Here is a 20684-nt window from a genome sequence, read left to right on the forward strand (position 1 = left end):
CATTGAGGCCAACCACAGCCTGACCTTGTCTAGTCCACCTCTAGATCATGTCCTTAGGCACTTCATCTACACGCCTTTTAAATACCTCCAGGGATGGTGACTCCATCACCCCTCTGGGCAGCCTGTTCCAATGCTTGACAACCCTTTCAGTAAAGAAGTTCTTCCTGATACTTGACCTAAGTCTTCCCTGGTGCAATTTAAAACCACCTCAGGTGTGAGAGGAGAAAAGATCTCAAAGACACACGCTTATGAACTGAAAAACTAGTGGTTTATTTTCCCCTTGGTTTACATTTAAGTATCTTTGCAACAGTAAAGACTAGACGTTTTTCTTTTGAATGCTCAAGCCCTAGTCACCACAGAAGTTGGATGTGCTCATCAGTAGCAGTGTGCTTTCTGTTGCTGGGAAGGAAGTCGTTTTCTGAACCCCCACTGAAGGTTTATGGCTGGTGCCATATCTACTTGCTGCCTTCTCTCCACGTGAATCCCTTTGTGTGTGTACTGACAGTATCTTTTCACCAGAGAGAATATATCCAAGTCTTATGTGCTCCTCTTAACAGTACATTGAGCTTCTTTCAAAATTCCTTTTGTTCTCACAGGAGGCTGTAATTACAGAATCTCAGTATCACAGAATCACAAGGTTTGAAAAGACCTTTAAGATCATCAAGTCCAACCGTTCCTGTCCTATGCTAAACCATATCCCTAAGTACTTCATCTGCCCTTTTTTAAATGGACAGTGACTCAACCCCCTCCCTGGGCAGCCTGTTACAGGCCCTGACAACTCTTTCAGTGAAAATTTGTTTCCTAACATCTAATCTGAACCTGCCCTGGTGCAGCTTCCTGCCATTTCCCCTTGTCCTATTTCCTGTCACCTGAAAAGACCATCTCCCACCTCTCTACAACCTCTTGGCAGGTAGTTGTTGGCCATGATAGGGTCCCCTCAGTCGCCTCTTCTCCAGGCTAAACAGCCCCAGCTCCCTCAGGCACTCCTCATGATTTGTCCTCCAGAACCTTCACCAGCCTCGTTGCCTAATAAGCAATTTAACAATTAAAACCATTGATGTTGCTAATGCAGATGATTTTTGTGTTATTATTTCATAAGATCATTTTAATTGTGTGTCAAAACACATACATATTTTCAAAGTATTTTTTGAAAAGGGGCCCAATAGTTCATTTTTCTTCACCAAAAATATGGAACTTTCAGCCCGATATCTGTAACATGACCAATCTATTGAAGCATTGTCCAGATTAAAACCCTGTGTATAATGGCATTGTATTTCCACATGGATGTTTTCTGTCACCCGATACCTGAACCGCGCGGGCTGTGGTTTACAGTGCTGTATACTTGCTGCAGTGGGTGTAACGTGATCCCCGCCTCTGAGTGTTCGCTGTACCGGGCATGTGCTGCCTGCTTTTGTCTCCCTTGGTTTCGCTTTTGTAATGATTCCCCGCGGTCCATGAACATTAAGGTCCATGTGAGGTCAACCGTACCTTGCAGACAGTGACAATAGTGCAAAGAATGACAATTACAGGGGGGTCACACAGTGTTTCCTGTTTCCTGTATTTAATTTAGATGCCGGTGATTTGTGAGCAGCCTGTGAGGATGCTGCATGTAGTTTGGTTTGTCTTTAGGTTCAGATTTGAATCCCTAAATATTCTCCAGCTCCCAACTCCTTTCGTTTTCCATTGTTTGAATACTTTCTGGAAAAGGAATGTGCTTGGGGATCTCCTCTCTGATTTTCAAGTTTTGCACATACTTTATTTCACTATTTTTGATGGGTGTGGGTTAACAAAGCTGTTTATCTTTAACCACCACTTGAACCTGGGTAGTGTGAAAGAAAATTGGTCAAGCTGGGGAATAATTTTAGTCATTAGTGACTGTGAGAATCCATGGAGGGAATACCAAATATTTTCTTCTGGGTTCCAAAAAGAAGAGGTGACTCTAGGAAGAAGTGTATGCATGTGGGTAATCTACGTGATGTGGAGGATTTTTTTCTCCACCAGCTGATGCTAAGAAGTAGTTTAATAATATTTGTAACAGGGATAGAATCACAGAATGTTAGGAGTTGGAAGGGACCTCAAAAGATCACGTCTTCTGTTATATACCCTGGCATTTTACAGACTAGGATGTGCACTTTAGCTGTTCTAAAGGAAAATCTCTCGAGACTATTGAGGAAACAGGGCAGAAATGTAATTATACCAAAACTGCTGACTTTTAAAAAAGAGTAATAATAGGATTTAAACTAAGAGCAGTTTAATTTCAGTTCTATTGCTGTGATTTGCAGGAAAGAAATTTTACCTTGAGTTTAAGTTTTCCTGGACTTCAGTTTGTTAATCCACTGATACAATAGCAGAGTGACCTGTGACGTTATGTTCAGTTCTTGTTTTCAGTGTTAATGATATTTAAAGTGGTAAATCTGAGCTGTCCTAAAAGAAACAATTCTTTTACTTCAGTAGGGCATGGGAAGGCTGGTTTACTTAGAAAGAAACTTGCGGCTGGGGAGAGAGGATTCTAGCTTCGTTGCATTACCGCTTTATCTTCCTGTAGCTCTTCTACGCTGTTAAAGTCAACTGACATCAAAATGATGCATTTTGATGGAGTGGGGGCTGTCCCCACCTTTCTAAGAGTAGCTGAGAGATGAAAAGGTGGTTTAAACTTGTCATCCCCGTACACAAGGATGTTTGACTGGTTTTGTTTATATTACAGTCATTGTCCTCTTTGGAGGTTAGTGTTTTCTCAGCATAATGGCATTATAAAAGCCACTTTACGTCACTGAATCACAGAACATTAGGAGTTGGAAGGGACCTCAAAAGATCATCTAGTCCAACCCCTCTGCCAGAGCAGGATTACCTAGAGTAGGTCACACAAGAACATGTCCAGGCAGGGTTTGAATGTCTCCAGAGAAGGAGACTCCACAACCTCTCTGGGCAGCCTGTTCCAGGGCTCTGTCACCCTCACAGTGAAAAAGTTCCTCCTTATATTCGCATGGAACTTCCTATGCTCCAGCTTGCACCCATTGCCCCTTGTCCTATCACTGACCATCACTGAGAAGAGCCTGGCTCCATCCTCCTGACTCTCACCCTTTCTGTATTTATAAACATTAATGAGGTCACCCCTCAGTCTCCTCTTCTCCAAACTAAACAGGCCCAAGTCCCTCAGTCTCTCCTCCTAAAGAAGATGTTCCACTCCATTAATCATCTTGGTGGCCCTGCACTGCACTCTTTCAAAGAGTTCTGTGTCCTTCTTGAACTGAGGGTCCCAGAACTGGACACAAGATTCCAGGTGTGGTCTCACCAGGGCCGAAGAGAAGGAACCTCTCTTGTCCTATTAGTGGGTAGTTCATCTGTTTGCACATTTCACTTTGTGAAGCTCTGAATTCCTCAATGGCCATTTGGAAAACCTGAGTTGCGTTTAATGGAGCAAATCCTTCACACCCAGCTATGGCTGCATTTCACCTTTGCCTGTGCTGCTTCCAGAGCACATGTCTTGTCATCGAAAAGGCATTTAACTGCTGGACATAACCAAATCACTGGGTCTTGTGCAGTGTTTGTGAGCTGTAGATGCAGAGGATACAGAACTAAATTCTGTTTCTCAGAAAGAATGATGTGTGGAGCCCGTAATCTTTGCTAGATAAAGCTCAGTGTCTTTGTGCCTCAGTGCAGTAATTGATGAGATGCTTCAAAAGGACAGTGAATGTGCTCTAGAAAGCATGAAGAAATTGAGCCTTTGTTGTTGTATCTGAAGATGTCCATGTTAAGTCATTTTGCACACTTCAGGGTATTGAGTGATTTCACGGTGTGTGCTCCTCCAGTTTCCAGCTGCAGGATTGATTCTATGGGCAGTTCTAAATGCACCTAATCTCCCCGTAATAGCTTTCTCATGTTCCCAGGAGATAATTCTTGGGGTGCAACACTGCAGTTTTGGAAGTGGGTGCTGTCTTCAGCTACATCAATGGATTGCATAGCTAGCTTGGAAAATTAATTTCCACAGTAACAATTAATTTTTCAAAATAGAAATAATGTTTAAAAATTAATTAGTTCAGGTTGTGACAGCCAGCTCGTAGGTAGCTATATCACAGAACCATACAATATCCTGACTTGCAAGGGACTTGTAAGGACCGTCAAGTCCAACTCTGAACTGTTTAACAAGGTTGCAGTTCTTTCTTTGAGCTGCTGTATATACAGTTGTGTTACTATTTGAATCTATCCTCAGTTCTCTTCTATAAAAGTAAAAAAGAAATAAATCACAGTACTATCGAGTACGGTTGTGCTTTTGAACAATCTGCAGAAAACAGGCTGGGGGAATTTGGTAGACCAGGTTAACTACAGTGTGTCCCTTCCCCTCTGAGGGATGGGGAGGTGCGGAGCAACTGAGAAGCCGCAGAGCAGAACAGGCAGTGACGTAATGTTAATGAAATGGTGGTGATTGTAGCTGTGTTGCTACGGACCAATTTGGAAGCGTCGTATTCTGTACATTGAAAATTGAGATATTGTGTTGGTGGTGGTTCAACAAAGTAATGCCTGAACAAACATGTGTTCCAGCTTTTAAACAGCTAAGAGAATATTTAAACAATCACTGAAATGCACAATCTTATACTGACCCTATCTTTTGAAATATTATATTTGTATCATATTATTTTTTCTGTAGGAGTAACAGTAGAAGAAGGAATGAAAATGGATCTGGCTTCTCTGCAGTATTCTCAGCTAGTGACCAGGCTTTAGTTCTGAATCTGTAACTTACAGGGCAGGAAGTGGGTGACAGATCTGCTAAGCTTCAAATGATAATGGGATCATCGAGTCCAACCACAGCCTAACCCTGCCTAGTCCTCTTCTAGACCATGTCCTTAAGCACTTCATCTACACGCCTTTTAAATCCCTCCAGGGATAGTGAATCCACCACCTCTCTGGGCAGCCTGTTCCAGTACCTGACAACCCTTCCAGTAAAGAAATTCTTCCTGATATCTGACCTAAATCTCCCCTGGTGCAATTTTACACCATTCCCTCCTGTCCTATTGCTTGTCATCTGAGAGAAGAGACCAACCCCGACATCTCTGCAACCGCCTTGCAGGTAGCTGTAGAGAGCGGTAAGGTCTCCCCTCAGCCTCCTTTTCTCAAGACTAAAAGCCCTAGCTCTCTCAGCTGTTCCTCAGAGGACTTGTGCTCCAGACCCTTCACAGGCTTTGTCCCTCTGCCTCTGGACACACGCTAGCATCTCAACATCCCTCCTGTAGTGAGGGGCCTAGAACTGGACACAGGACTCGAGGTGTGGCCTCACCAGGGCTGAGTGCAATGGAACTATCAATTCCATTGGTTACACTATTCCTGATACAAGTCAGGATGCTGTTGGCCTTCTTGGCCACCTGGGTACACTGCTGGCTCATGTTCAGCTGCTGTCAACCAACACCTCCAGGTCCTTCTCCTTCAGGGAGCTCTCCAGCCACTCTGTCCCAAGCCTATAACACTCCCTGGGGTTATTGTGACCGAAGTGCAAGACCCATCATTTGGCCTTATAACCCCATAAAGTTGGCCTCTGCCCATCAATCCAGCCTGTCCAGGTCTCTCTGCAGAGCCTTCCTGCCTTCCAGTAGGTCCATACTCCCACACAATTTGGTGTTGTCTGCAAACTTACTGAGGAATGAAGTGGTAATGAAGTTCTGTAATAGAATATAAAGGCCTGTTGTGTTGCCTGCTGCGGGAGCCTTTGCTGTATAATTTTTTAAGTGAAGTATATTAATAATTATTTCAGTAAATCACCATTATATTTCCACTGATTTCCATAGAAGTTGTCAAATTCTCTTAGTTAGGTCTTGAACTCTTACAGCTTAATATAAACGTAGGGAATAGCACCATGACTCATCCTGGAATGTTTCAAATAGTGCTTCTCCTAGCTTCTGCTTCATGCCTCTTCTTACACCCAGTCTTCATGCAGGAGATAGTTGAAAGGACCAAACTGGGGGGGTCTTCGCAGCACAAGAGCTGCTCTGTGTTGCACAGCCCTCGCACCAGTGACCCCCTTTAGCTGGCTGCAGTGAGGAGGATGTGCAAGCCACTTCCGTGCCGCAAGGCAAAGCTGAATAAAAGGTAACCTCCAGCAATGGGATCACTGAATCACAGAATTCCAAGGTTGGAAAAGACCTTTAAGATCATCAAGTACAACCATTCCAGTCCTATGCTAAACCATATCCCTAAGTACCTCATCTACCCTTTTTTTAAACACATCAGGGATGGTGACTCAACCCCCTCCCTGGGCAGCCTGTTCCATGTCTGGGATGGAGCAGACATCTGTGGCAAGACCTTTTTCAACCTCCTAAGTCCTTCCTTTCTCATAACGCAGAATTATCTGTGCCTTCTCAGGAGACTTCAATGAAAAGTCGTTCCATTGCAGCATGAAGTCCTTCATTCAGCAGATAATCTCTGCTTTCACCCTTTTCGAAATAAACCTGATTATGTCTTCTAGTAGCATGCTCACATCAAATGTTAATTGTTGAGAGATTCCCTGGAGAAGTTAGCTGTATCTTTTGATGACAGCTATTTGCTGTATGTTGCGGAGGCTTCTCTCTTGGGAAATGTGAGTAGGGGTTCTCATTCCCCTCCTTGGGTTCTCAAGGGGCTCTTACTTGCACAGACACACATGTAGTTCATGGTGTTATCAAAAACTGCCAAAGCAGAGGAGAGATGCAGAAATACTGATGTTAAATGACATAATCTTCAAGGTGCCAGGATTTCTTCATAAACATAAATAATTAGAATTAATTTTAGATATTTTTCTACAATTAGTAAAACCTGAAATACCATTGTATAAGTAAATATATAGAAAACGTTTGTAGTAGGTGTCTGCCAGTTGTATAGCATTTTAAAGGAATAATCTACCATTTTTGAGCACGTTCTTTAATGTGTATTTCACCTGGTTGCAGTATTGGCTTCCTCTGCTCCTTTCTGCCGCACAGGCTTGGCAGTAGAACACAGAAGGCAGCTACGGGCTTACTAACTCACAGTAAGGCTGTGACTAACTTAACAGTAAGACTTAGCATGCTAAAATTTTTATTAATTTTAAAATTTGTCCATCTAACTTATTCTAATTACTAAATTACTCCTTGAAGTAGTAGCTAAGTGGTTTCAGCAATGGAAAAACCCTACAGGTTATTCTTGAATTATCACAGTAGATAATTTCTTCCTCCTCCTTGCAATTTGTCTCTTTACTGGTATTTAGTCCCTAGTAGAATTTCATCATGTTCTGATGCTGTTTAGTATTTTCACTGGTACAAATGGGGCTTTCATGATGCTGCGTTGCACAGAATATTATACTTGGAGTATTTTTTAATACATGTGCTTTGCAGCAATGAAATTGTTTCAACACTTAAAGACAACTATCTCTTTCAATTCCTTTCTGGATACTGAGGTAATATCAGGCCTTGTAATTCTTCGGTGACTGAACTCTGGAAGAAAAAGAGGCAAGCAGAAATCCTCATGGTGGAGATGAAATCTGGGATAATATCCGTAACACAAGCTGGAGAGTTGTGTTCAGAAGTCTAATACGAGACATCTGCACCGACTACTAAGAAAATTTATTGTTATTTTAGTATTTACTACATTTGTAATGCTCTTGTAGGATAAAGCACCAGATTTAAATTTCAGCTTGCATATGGATTCAATATTTGGAGGCGCGAGCGTTTTTGTGGTTTGCATTCACAATGTTACATTTCAAGTACAGTTCTAACTCTGCATTTTCAACCTGTCCTAATCTGAACAGTTCACAGCTACTTCGCATCTATTCATCAGCGTTATGAAGATGAGAGGTTCAGATTGTGCTGGTTGAATCAGCTGCATTGTTAGAGGTTCACCATGTGTGCCAGGCTACAAATCTGATCTTCCTGTGGCTTAAGCTGATTTGGGTGGGTGTGAACCCCACCTGCCTCCCCTTGCCCCCTTTCAGTCCTGGGCAGGGGAAAATAGTTACTTTGAGATGTATGGGGTCTGTGATTTGTTTTTCTGTGCGTGTCCATCCCAGCAGAAGACATGTGGCAGTAATCAGCAGAACAATTGCTGGAGTGGAGGTGGCCACATAAATTGATGTTGTCTGAAAGTGGTTCATGAAGCTTCAGCCTGAACTGAGACAGGAGCCGGTGGCGAGCAAATCAGCCTGGCAAAATGTGTCGCCGTCATGAAGAAGTCATCAGTTCGTAGTATCCTGGTGACCCAGTCTTAGAGTTTAGATTTAGAAGTCTAGAAGTTTAAGTTTAAAGTCTAGATTTAAAATTTTCCTCGGTATGGTCCAGCAATATGATATCAAACACCTGTACACATTGCCCCTGGTACCCTGCACCCTGTATTGTATGTTAACCATAAGTATAACTTTATATATATATATGTGTATATATATATATATAAATACATGAAAAGTTGAAATTATACTAACTTGACAGGTTATTTGTAGTTCTGACAGGAATAAATATTTAAAGCAACAAGCACAATGCCCTTTATGGCATTTTAACATTTTGGGGGCCCAAATTCAATTAAATGGGCCTGTTTGAGGTATTTCAGAAGTATTTCCCTGTGATGTAGAATGGTGACTTTAAAGAAACATGGCAAAGTTTATCCCTTGCAGATCATATATTTAAAAACTATTCTTGGTATAATTCAGGGTATAGTTGGAGTTAGGTGTAGAACAAATGCTAAAGTGCTTTTTTTTCCTACCATTGAGAGTTCCTTGTGAGTGCGGGCATAGGTTTGGTGGTGCATTCAGAGGCATCACACATTATTTAGGGTGTTACTTGACATAGAGTGATTTTATTTTATCTGGTTGTTCTTCAAGACTAAGCTGCACGTCTAACATACATGTTAACAATTACTCTTTTCAGCAATTTTATTGCATAATGGCAGGCCAAAGGGAGGAGGTGACTTCCATGTGTTGTCAGAAAGTTCTGCTGGTGGTGGGGACACTGATTTTGGCTTAGGAGGAAATTACTATCTATGAGGATGGTGAGACCCTGACACAGGTTTCCCATAGAAGCTGGGGCTGCCCCTGGATCCCTGGCAGGGTTCAAGGCCATGTTGGATGGAGTTTTGGGCACCCTGGGCTAGTGGAGGATGCCCCTGCCCTTGGCAGGGGGTTGGGACTAGATGGGCTTCTATGATTCTCCCCGCCACCCAGCTGCCAGTTCCAATGGATCTTGTAGGGATGTAACTCTCTTTGACACATGTAACTGTTGAATTTTGTTGAAACCATGCTGTAAGTTCTAAAGGTGTAGGTGCAGACTGTTTGACAAGGAACTCTCGGTTCTTTAGGAAATTAAACTCAGAAGCATAGAAGTGTTTTATTCTGAGTAAGTTTTTTCATTGGTAGAGTTAACAGTTATAAACGTAGTGTCCTTGCCTGTGTTGGACCAGCATGCAAACTGAGATGGTCAGAAAGAGGATACCAACTGTAGGGCTGTTTCGTTTTCTGGGGTTAGGAAATGAGGATTGCTTCAGATGATGGGAGAAAGCTGATGAGAACAGTTTTTGTATGAAACTAAATGCGAGCCTTACGTGTTTCAGAGAATATTACTTTATAAAAACTTAGATTGCTTGAAGTTGGACTAGAAGAATATATGTGTAACTTGAGGATGATGAAAACACCACCAGAGAAAGTTTGCCTTGCCCAAAACAAGGCGTATTAAGTACTGGAAATGTCTTAACTGAAATCACACTGATAAGAAAACCATGACTGTTAAAGGAAAGGGGAAGTGAGGTTAGGCAACTGAGTAATTCAGGCAAATGATATGATAAAACCGGGAATAAAAATTAGCACCCATGCTTACAAGTTAGATTTGGGAATTGAACAAGTATTAAATAAGCTCAGTGATTTGATATCATTGTGTTTTATAATGACCTGAGAATTAAATTCTTTGGTTATAAACACCCTGAAAAGTTACATTACTCTCAAACAGTTGTAAGCTGGGAAAGGTAAAGTAGCTGCAAAATTCCTGTGAAAATACCAAAATAACCCAAAGTAAAGCATCCCAACACAAAACCAACCTTAATTACAGATAGGTGAAAGAGTGTCTGCATTCTGTTTGTCAAAGTCATTCAAACAGAAACAGATGGGTGTGGAAGACACCTCTAGAAATCAGTTTGTTCCACCTCTTTGTCACAGCAGGGTCCAGAGGAACAGGTTGCTCTGGGTTTTGTTGGGTTGACTCTTGAGGACCTCTCCAGAATGGAAGATTCCAATTCCAGTGCCTGGCCACTCTCAGAAGATTATTTCTCAGATTTTATCAAACTTTCATGTATCTCCTTTTGTGCCTGTTGCTTCCTTTCCTGCTGCTGGATGCCACTGAGAAACCCCAGCTCCATCTTAATTCCCTGACCAGGAATTAATAGGCATGCATTGCTAAAATTCCCTCTCTCCTGGTTCTTTTCTTCTCTGGACTAAGCAATGCCAATTATCTCAAGGTCTCCAGGGCCTTGATTATTTTTGTGGTCCTTTGCTGGACTCTCTCTGGCATGTTATTCTATACCTAACTATAGCTATATGAGTTTTCAGTCTCATGAAGCCTGCTCATCTCAACAGTATTGACTATTAAAACATTATATTAATTGTCTTTGCACACAATATTTTTGGTGAGATTTTGATCAAAACCAATCTTCCCTAATTTTTGCTTCACTTCTTAGTTTCAGAACACCCTTAGTTGGAGAGGGGAAGAAGGTTTATTGTTGTTAAGTGATCTCAGAAGAATTTATCAAATACCTGTGGTTACTGCACCAGAATTTACAATTAGCCTTGTATGGGTTAGAGTCTGTTATTGTGTCTGAAAGGCGGAGAAAGATGAAGTAATTCAGTTTCCAAGTGCCTGAGCACCATGAAGGATTACAAGTGACTGTGTGACTCCACCTCATGTCTAATGACTCTCACAGCAGGAAGGTATTGAGTTGTTTTTGCATGTCTCTCTTACTCCTGGTTCTCAGACAGAGACGACCTGGGTACTTAAACACAAATGGAGGTACACTTTTACTAAGTGATAACTATTTTGGATTTATTTGATGGAGAATTTTATAGATTCCATGCTTTGAAAAGCTCTAAGAAGGCTTTCTAGTTCACAGCAATAGGAAACCTTCTGAGACGGGAATTCTCTTTGCTCTGCTTGTTTTTAAATCAAAAGTTTTCATTGGTCAAATTCTTGACTTTCAAAAAGTTGTTGAGAAATTTTCATTGTGACTATTGGAAAAAACCCAACCAATATAACTTCAAATATTCCTTGGTAATTACAAATGAACTATAAAATCTACCAAATGGCTCCTGTTACTCTCTTAAAAGACAGGAATGAAAATTGAGGTTGCAAAAGTCATTGAAGTTCACATCCACCCAGGCAGGCCTAATGGAGAAAGACTTGCCCTGCTGAGGGTGTGCTGCTTTTCTTGAGAGGTCTCCAGAAACAAAGCAAATCTCAAAACAGAAAAAGCCCCCAAAAGTCCAGCTGTCTGTGTGTTAAAGTCATTGTTGGGGGGCTTAAAGCTGAGCGATCTCAGGAAATGGGAAATGAACTGAAAGTGTAGCAGTGTCACATTCAATACATTCCTTGTGCTGTATAAACCAAGAATTTACTATGTCTTGTGGCAAAAATCTTCTCTTGTAGGGACTAATCACTGAAACTGTTCATTTTTCCATTACTGGTCAAAATGGAAGTGTAACCTTTCAACAGCAACCCATTTGACAGTGTTTCTGTTAAAGTTTGAATATATTAATGCCATCTACCAAGGCAGTTTTAGAAGAGGACTTGATTGTCCATGACAGGGTGTGCAAACGCTGTAAGCAGAAGAAAAACCTCTTGCATAAACAGTGCTTGGAGAGGCACTGAGCATGATCCTCCTAATGAACAACACCAAGTCTCCAAATTTTTTTACCTTTCCCCATACCTGGTAAATGCAAAGAAAGAAAAAAAAGCTGCTTATGTTGAAGAAGATAAATATAAGAGTTATCCTCAGAATATTAATATAGAATCATAGAATCATAGAATGGTTTGGGTTGGAAGGGACCATCAAGTTCCAACCCCCTGCCGTGGGCAGGGACACCTCTCACTAGACCAGGCTGCTCAAGGCCCCATCTAACCTGGGCTTGAACACCTACAGGAAGGGGGCAGTCACCACATCCCTGGACAACCTGTTCCAGTGCCTCACCACCCTCAGAGTGAAGAATTTCTTTCCAATATCCAATCTAAATCTACCCCTTTCAAATTTAAAACCATTCCCCTTGTCCTATCACTCCCTGCCTTTCTAGAATGTACCTCCCCAGCTTTCCTGTAGGCCACTTCAGGTACTAGGTATGATGCTTACACCTTCCTCTTTTGATACTCAGGCAGTATTTTGGTGACGCTCATTGACTCCAGTTAATGTTTGGGCATTTTGTTTGACTTTTAATTGTACTTGAAAATGAGCATCACGTCTTTCAATTCTGTTTATCTGCTTTAATTTGTAGGTTACTCATGTGATACTCTACATGTCTCTGTAGTGAACAATTGAGTCCGGTGTTATCCATCCAGATGTGTGGAGAGGGGTGGTGGGGGGAAGTTTGGTTAATTTAAGCGCATCTTACTGTACAGGGGAAAAAAAGAGACTTAATTTTTAAAAGTCATTATCTTTAGAATACTTGCTGTGATTCACTCACTCCAAGTATTTTGATTGAGGAAGGTAGGTTCTTGCTTGAATAATACGTTGCTTTGAGTTTCCTGCTGCTTTTTTCTTCCTCTTGTAATTATTACTAAGCCAGATCAGTATTTTTTTTTTAAATTCAGGAAAGAGCAGCCCTCCCAAATAATGTAATATCTCCATCACCCTCAGGTACTGCACGTACTCTCTGTGTATGTATACGTGTGTGTGCACAGGCTGTTTTCCCCAGCTGGATACTGTTTGGAATGAGAAGGCAGCTGTGTGGCAACCTAACAGGATGATGTTTTTATAGCTGATAATTGAGGGTTCATGTTTTATAGCCTGGGATGTGACTGGGAGCTCTGGCAGTACCAGAAGACGCAATGTAGGGTTGGAGGTGTATCCCCGTTGCTTGGTGATGGAGCCACCTGCAAGTTGTATGTCAAAGGGTTGATTAGTTTCAGAAATGAGCCTGGACCAGCTCTTCCAATATGATTTGCTGTGAAATAGCTCTTCTTTGCTCTTTGAGGAAAGCGCAATCATAAGGTACTGCTGTTTCATTTTTGGCAATGACTTGTACTTCAGTCTCTCAAGCATTGTCCATCCTTGAAAGCAAAGGGCTCTGGTCAAACCCTGTGTAGTGGCTCCATCAGAAGGTGTTGCAGCCATGCTCTGGTTAAGAGAATGGAAAGAACAGGGGAAGAGACTTGACAAGTTTCTCTTGAGACAACAAACGAAGGGTGCTGAAGGGCTTAACTATATATATATATATATATGAGGAATGTGTGAACTAGAAAAATCAAGGCTTTAATTTTCTGTTTAATTCTTTCATGCTCTTCTGAGACTGGCAGGTGCTCGCTGTCTTGGCTCAGTTACCTTCTATGTTTGCCAATTGTAGTCATTTAATCGTGATCAAACAACAGTGCTTTAATATCAATCTGTATAATATCTTGTTTAATAACACATACTAGTGTTTCTTTTGATCTTATCAGCCAGGAGATTGCTTGAGGCTTGCTGGTAGAAAAAAAAATCAGGAGCCTTTAAGAGCTGAAGTGGTGTAGGTGTAACTAAATTGGCCAAGTGCCCAAGAAGGAGCTGACACAGTGTTTTCTACATTTTCATAAGGCATGTCACTTTTTAAAGCGGCAGCAAAGTTGCATTGCTCCAGAAGTTATCTAATTTAAACAAGAAAAATCATCATCATGTGCATGACCAAGATTATGACAGTAGTCTTTGACAATACTTTTGATAGCTCTTGAAGTTCTTCCCAAATATGGTGGATTTCAAGTAGAGGAGGACACCAGGTGAGTTAAAGGTTTCAATATAAGAGGATTTACTAGAGAGAGAAGGTAAAGTTTGTGTAACTTGAAATGTCCAGAGAGAGGTGTGTCCATTTCAGGATTGTCAATGGGCATTTCTTTTGTGATCACTAGAGATTCCAGCTTGGTAGAAGACAACCACCATTTTCTATAAGACATGATGCTCTTGTATAAAACCAAATCACCCGTTTTCGATGTAAAATATTGAAAAACTTTAATAAGGATGTTTCTGTGCAGGAACTGTGTAACTTGTTTACTAAGCAGTGTCAACACTGAGAATCAACTAGCTTGTTTTTGCTCCTTACTGCAGTTCTTAGGAACTGAAGGGTGCTGTTAAAGAGAAATAGAGGATAGTGTAAAAATTGCTATTTAAAAAAGAATGCAGGTCACATTTTTTCAGCTAATGTGTAAAATCAAAGTAGTATGTGACTTCAGAGTATCCAGGTGGTGCCAAACTTTGTACAAATTTGTACCCAGTGGGTACTGAGAATAATATTTTATTATGGTGTATGTGTTTTTTAAATCTGTGTCAGAACTCATAGTATCACAGAATCACAGAATTGTAGGGGTTGGAAGGGACCTCCAGAGATCATCGAGTCAAACCAAGTTCCCTAGGACAGGTCACACAGGGAGGCGTCCAGACGGGTCTTGAATATCTCCAGAGAAGGAGACTCCACACCCCCCTGGGCAGCCTGTCCCAGGGTTCTGTCACCCTCACTGGGAAAAAGTTCTTCCGCATGTTGGTGCAGAACTTACTGTGCTCCAACTTGCAGCCATTGCCCCTTGTCCTGTCTCCACATAGGGGAGATTCTCCAGGCCCTTAATCATCTTTGTAGCCCTCCACTGGACTCATTCCAGGAGATCCCTGTCTTTTTTATACCGGGGAGCCCAGAACTGGACACAATACTCCAGGTGGGGCCTGACCAGGGCAGAGTAGATAGGGAAAAGTATCCATCATCCCAGTCCTGTGTATGCCTAGGGAAGCTCAGAGTCCTTTGCGCTCCCCAGTGGCTTCTCCTGTCTCCATGGGGGAATTGAAAGCTAAGGAGTCAGTGCCTAAATACAGAGGTTAGTCGTTCAAAATGTCTCATCTGCGTCTCAGGGAAGCGTTTGTTCCCCCAAGGTGTGTCTGTGAGACAGCTCTGCCCTCCCAAGGGAGGAACGAGGAGCTCTGAGACACAGAGAGTGGGAAGGTTGCAATGGTGACAGAGCTGCTGCAGGATTTGGGGTGTATTTTCCCTCCAGCTTTCACTATATTTTCACTGTAGCCTTCATGAATTGTTTCCCAGGTCTGAAATATGTGTTTTATTCAGTACTGAAGTTTAAATGAAAGCAGCAGATTCAAAAACTGTTGCTGAGGTGTGTACAAATGCACGGTTCAGTATATGTAGCACACTCATTTTAAAGACACACACCAGAAATACTATTTTCATGAATGCTGATGCTGCAGGAGACCATTATAATCATCCAGGTGTATACTGGTTAACATCTAATATGAACCTGCCCTAGTACAGCTTCATGTCATTTCCCCTTGTCCTATCACCTGTCACTCGGCTGAAGAGACCATCACCCACCTCTCTACAACCTCTTGTCAGGTAACTGTAGGCCATGATAAGGTCTCCTCTCAGCCTCTTCTTCTCCAGGCTAAACATCCCCAGCTCCCTCAGCCACTCCTCATAGGATCTGATGCACAATGTGTTAAGACTTAAGCACAGTGCTCAGGAAAACCACTTGCCAAACCTATTGCAGATAGGATGTAGTAGGAGGTGGCTGTTACAACCCTCCTCAGCACCACGTGTAAGTGTTGTGTAGCCGTAGCTCCAGTGGTGCGGCTGATCTTATTTGGCAGCTCATGAGTTTTGGGCTTAGTATTGCCCTTAGTCCCATGTAGGGGAAGGTGTAGCTGTCATAGGTAAGACCTGCCCTGCCAGCTAATGGTGACTAATTCCATCAGGCAATTATTTACTATTGCAATTTTTTTTGCCTGGGGCATTGAATAATAGTTACTGCTTACATTAACCACTGTGATCATCAGATCAAATTTCAAATGGATGAACATAATGAAACGTGGCATCTATTTTCATGCAACTTCTTTTAAGCAGCTTCTGGTATATTTGTCTAATTAACCAGAAGGATCCTGTGATTTCCATCACTTTAACTACTATAAAATTAAAGAGAGGTAAGGGCCCTGAGCTGGGAGCAGAGGGAGTGGGTGACAGACCAGATGTAGGACGTTCCCTTCTCACTTCTGCAGAGCTGCTAAATTTGCTCACTGACTCTTATAATCTCGAGCAAGGTGGGATTGTTCTGAGTTCAGTACTAAGGTGAAATACTAGGAAGGATACTCCTTTTGAGGAATAGAATTTTCTAGTTGTCAGATTCGGTGGAAAGCAGTTCAGCAGAAGCAGCTGCCTGTAGGGACAGCCCCCACATCCTGCCTTTTAACTGAAACCAGCAATATGATACTTCAATAAATTATAAAAGCACAGACAGGCAAATTATGATGTTTAAATTGCTGTTCTATAGCTTAATTCTTCTCATTCCATTGGTTTATTACTATTTTATTAATTATTCTAGACTATTTTAAGTGCGTTCCTGTTGTCCCACTACCTTGGGTTGGATTATTTTTTTTTTTTAAACTTCTACAGGAATGTCTTAAAGTCCAGTAGAAAGAAGAGAATTCTTTCTTGGTGGATTCAGAGAAGTTTTCATTCTGGCCCACCAGGCATATAATGAAATCGTAACTTCTGCAGCAACAGTCATAAAATCTTCTCAACACAGAATATGAAGTAGTAGTTTGATGTTTCATGTAATAACACTCTTTCTCCTTCTTGTAGGTCCTTTTGTTCTGCATCACAGCTGCTCTGTTCATGTTCTTTTTCAGGTATGTTGCTAATATATCTACTTATGTTTGTAAAGATTCCTTTAAACAGCATTTCTAAGAGCTTACTTGATTTTCGATGTTCATCTGAAACCTTGTGTATTCTCGACTCAAGCTTTCTGAACTGACCAGAGTGCTTCCATGGCATTAAAACCCCAGTGCTGTTAATGTAATTGGGCTAAAAAGGGAAATGCTGAGTTAAATGCTTTAAATCTTTTGGTGATTATACTGATTACTTAAGGAGCCCCCTCTCATCTCATAATTAAGACCCTGGAGATCTAGCATTATACAGTACAAACGTGGCTGGTATGCTGCTGTTCATGCAAGTTCTTCAGTAGCTTTCATAAAATAACATTTTGTCTTCTGGTGGAAATAGAGGATGGGAAAAGGAGATTTTAGAGTCTGAAACAGTCCCAAATATTTGATGTGTGTGCAGGTGCAACTACCTTCTTTTAATTTTAGAGTAAACTAGTTTCATATATGTTTTCCCAAGGTAGCAGTTGTTTTCCTTTTTAAAAACATACATTAATGGGGTTGGATAAAACATTAATTGTAATAACTTTTTTCTCTTGGTTTGCAAGGTATATGTAAATAAGTAATTACCCTTGACACTGTTTCCCTTTTAAATACCAGACCTCTCAAATTTTCTTTATTGTATCTCAAGCTGGAGAGCTGCTTGCTAAAGTAACCTTTGACTACAACCCTTTCACTTAGAATTTTCAGTGGCACATAGCCACCTCTGGTTCTCCAGGCTGTACAATCCCCTGGTAATTGCAAAACTCTGGAAGCTGCAGCTTGTTTTTTCGTAACTCCATTACTTAGGAATTACTTACGAGCGTTGGCTAAGAACAGCCCATGGATAAGGGAAAACTATTAATTTAAAGGATTTGAAGAAGCATTCTTCTCTTCATCCACCACCCATTAAGACCCTCATGTTGGCAATCTTCTCCTTGTTTTATTTCCTTCTGCTTCCTGGAGTCACAGCATAACGGCCTCAGAGAAGTTGCCTTGGAAGGTTGAAGTTAGACACCTCCCTGTAGGAACACTGATTAAAACAACCCACACCATGAAAATGTTTGTCAAAGCTATAAATGTGCTATGATTCTGGAGGAAGCTAATTATCTCGTTTATGCCTTTGGTAATAGACCAGTGTTTTAGAGACAACCTGGAAATTAAAGGAGAACTGAACAGAGCCCAGAAGTACTTGATGAATTCCTCCCTGACCTGATGCAGCAACGCAGTTGAATGGGCTCTTCCAAAATTAGTCCTTCCATATTGGGGTTGGTGGTTATCCTATGGAACAGTCATCAGGAACATTTGAATCGTTTGTCTCTGTGCTGTAACAGAGGATTTAAAATACCACACCAGGAGGTTTTAACTCCATTAGTTTAATTTTCAGGGGAAAATATTAAATAAACACAAACAAAACCAGTAAATCAGAGTAGATTTATTAAAAAACTATTAACACAGACCAATCAATTTTCATTTTTCTTTCTGACTGTAATCGGTGTTGTGAAAGGGTAAGAGAGAACAGAGGAAAACATTCTTACAAAAATAGATTGCAGCAGGGATGAATTGACTTAGGTAGTGAGGAAGGAAATCTTGAGAAGGAAGTGGGAAAAAGATTGTCCTTTCAGATCAGTAGGGATAGATTTTGGATAATACAGAAATTACCTCTTAGGGAGAGGAAGATTTGACTTCCTGTGTCTCTACCACTTTTTGATGTGCATCAGTGGCTATCATATTGATAATTCAATGTAGTTAGTTGTCAGAGACAATAAGCAGTGAAGTCTTTGGAGGAGAATAATCATGCTCTGCTTTGGTGAATGCAACTTGAAAGGTATAGCTGGGAAAAAAGTTCCAAATTTCAGCTCTGTACTGTAGCAATCAGCATGTCTCATAGCACTTATGGAGTGGGGACAGGAGCACAGGCAGGGACAGGGGACACATTGGCGGTCCAGCCAGGCAGGGATATCTCTGAAAATTAGTAGAGAGAGAAATGTGGCTCTTCTACTACACCAAATTTTTCTTCCACAGTTCTTAGTCATGGAAATACAATAGGAGAGGACCAAGGCATAAGGAAGACAGATGAGAGAGATGTCACTCAATCAGTCTTCAAAGTTTTTGTCCAGTTTGTTTGGGCTGGGATTGTGAGTTGGTCATTGTTTTATCCCATATTTGGGTTCATCATTGAGTCTCTTTGGTAAGATTTTGGATAGCCTTCAAAGGAATCTGCTACGGGTCTATCCAGAGCCCTTGGAGAGGAAATCTTCCTCCTCCATCTAAAATAGAAAAAAAATTGGGGGAGTTGTTGAACTGCATTTCCTTGTTAATGACTCAAACTTACTAAAGCCTTTTCCTGATCATAAGTAGATCAAACTGAACAAAATCTTGTTAGTGCTTTCAGATAAAAACACCTTGATCAAAGTCGGGTTTGCTTGACTTGTAGAATATCTTCCCACTGACTATAAAACACTGTTTACTGCTGTCCTAACAAATACTTATTGACCTGAAAAGCAGAAAGTTTGCTTTTGCTTTGTTCCAAACTAGCTCTGTGTCCCAGGGTGGCTTTTTGTCCTCCCCACCCCACCAAAACATCCAAAAAGGTCCTGAGAGCAGGAGCAGTCTTAGTCACCAAGATCATATATAATCTCTTTCATCATTAAATCCTAATACCTAAATGGTGTAACCTGAAGCTTAAAACCTTTCTAAAAAGAGAATGTTGGTATACCTTTGTGCTACCAAAATACAGCTGATGCGTGGGAGTCAAATGACACAGGGAATAAAAGCAAAGTAGTCTTTATTTTCTGGGTTCATATAAATTGCCCTACCCGAGGTTATCAGGTTCTCTGAACTTTAAAGTGGTGACTGTCCCCAATCAGTTGCTCTGGTTGTCACTAGCATTCCTGTAAGCTCCAGGTTTAAACTGAGTATAGCCATTATTTTTGCCCTGAGTAGTTCTGACCTGGATGATTTTCCTTGCACAGCTCATACCATGATGCACGGTAGCTGGTGTCAGTGCTACAAGCCCAACATGGCCTAAGGTGGTTTTTACTAAACCAGTGACATGAAAAGTTGAGTTGGAAAGTTCAAAACTTACTTCTTTGTGGAGGAATTAAGATCTATTCTGTGTATCACACTACTTTAAGCACGTCTTTTGGGTCGCCATGTTAATAACAGCCTGTTAGGTTGAGCTTGCTTAGTGTTGCTTTGGGAAGGTAAGGGCTGTGGTTGATGGTTGTCTACTCAGAGACCAAATTCAATGTGGCACATAACTGTAACAGAATCATACCTCTCCCTTGATGTGGATGTTTTCCTACCAACACCAACAGGACTTACTGCTGTGACAGGTGTATGAATCTCGTTCTGCGGAAGAATAAGTTCTTCTGGATTTGTTGGAATATTTCCTTTTGATAGTCTAATGGAATTTCTCGGTATCTCATTATGATGTCTCTCTTAATTTTTTTCAAAACAAATGGTGTAGTGGCCCTTTGGACAGGCAGTTACAATTTTCTGATGTTCTCTCTGATTGCCAACCCTCACATGTCAGATTTCTACCTCCAAAGCAGCAGAAAGGCTCAAAAGCCTGTGCAATGGATGGGGACACACCCATTACTTACAAAATCAAAGTATTCATGTAGTCTTCCTATCATTTGGAATAGAAAAGGTTTCTCCTGTTGGAAGGCTTTGTCCTCATGCTGATGTGCTACCCCAGATCCTCCCAGCCCATCCCTATGGCAGACCTCTTACACCAGCTGAAAGCTACACCAGGCAGCCTTGATATTTGCCACTGGCATTTCGTCAAAACCTGGTTGAACTCTTCCGATGTTACTGCACCTCTGACAGGAGAGCAAAAGGAAGAA

General features: G+C 41.3%; 1 protein-coding gene across 1 annotated transcript in view; it reads left to right on the forward strand.

Moving 5' to 3' along the window:
- TMEM135 (transmembrane protein 135) overlaps nt 1-20684 on the forward strand; it is a gene marked incomplete at its 5' end in the record, with an annotated part of 183914 nt that overhangs the window by 101053 nt on the left and 62177 nt on the right. The window contains one exon of the mRNA XM_084268860.1: nt 16778-16824. Coding sequence (XP_084124986.1) covers nt 16778-16824 — 47 coding nt within the window. The remainder of the gene's footprint in view (nt 1-16777; nt 16825-20684) is intronic.

This window comes from Gallinula chloropus (assembly GCF_964237585.1).
Source record: "Gallinula chloropus genome assembly, chromosome: 1".
NCBI classification, from domain to species: domain Eukaryota; kingdom Metazoa; phylum Chordata; class Aves; order Gruiformes; family Rallidae; genus Gallinula; species Gallinula chloropus.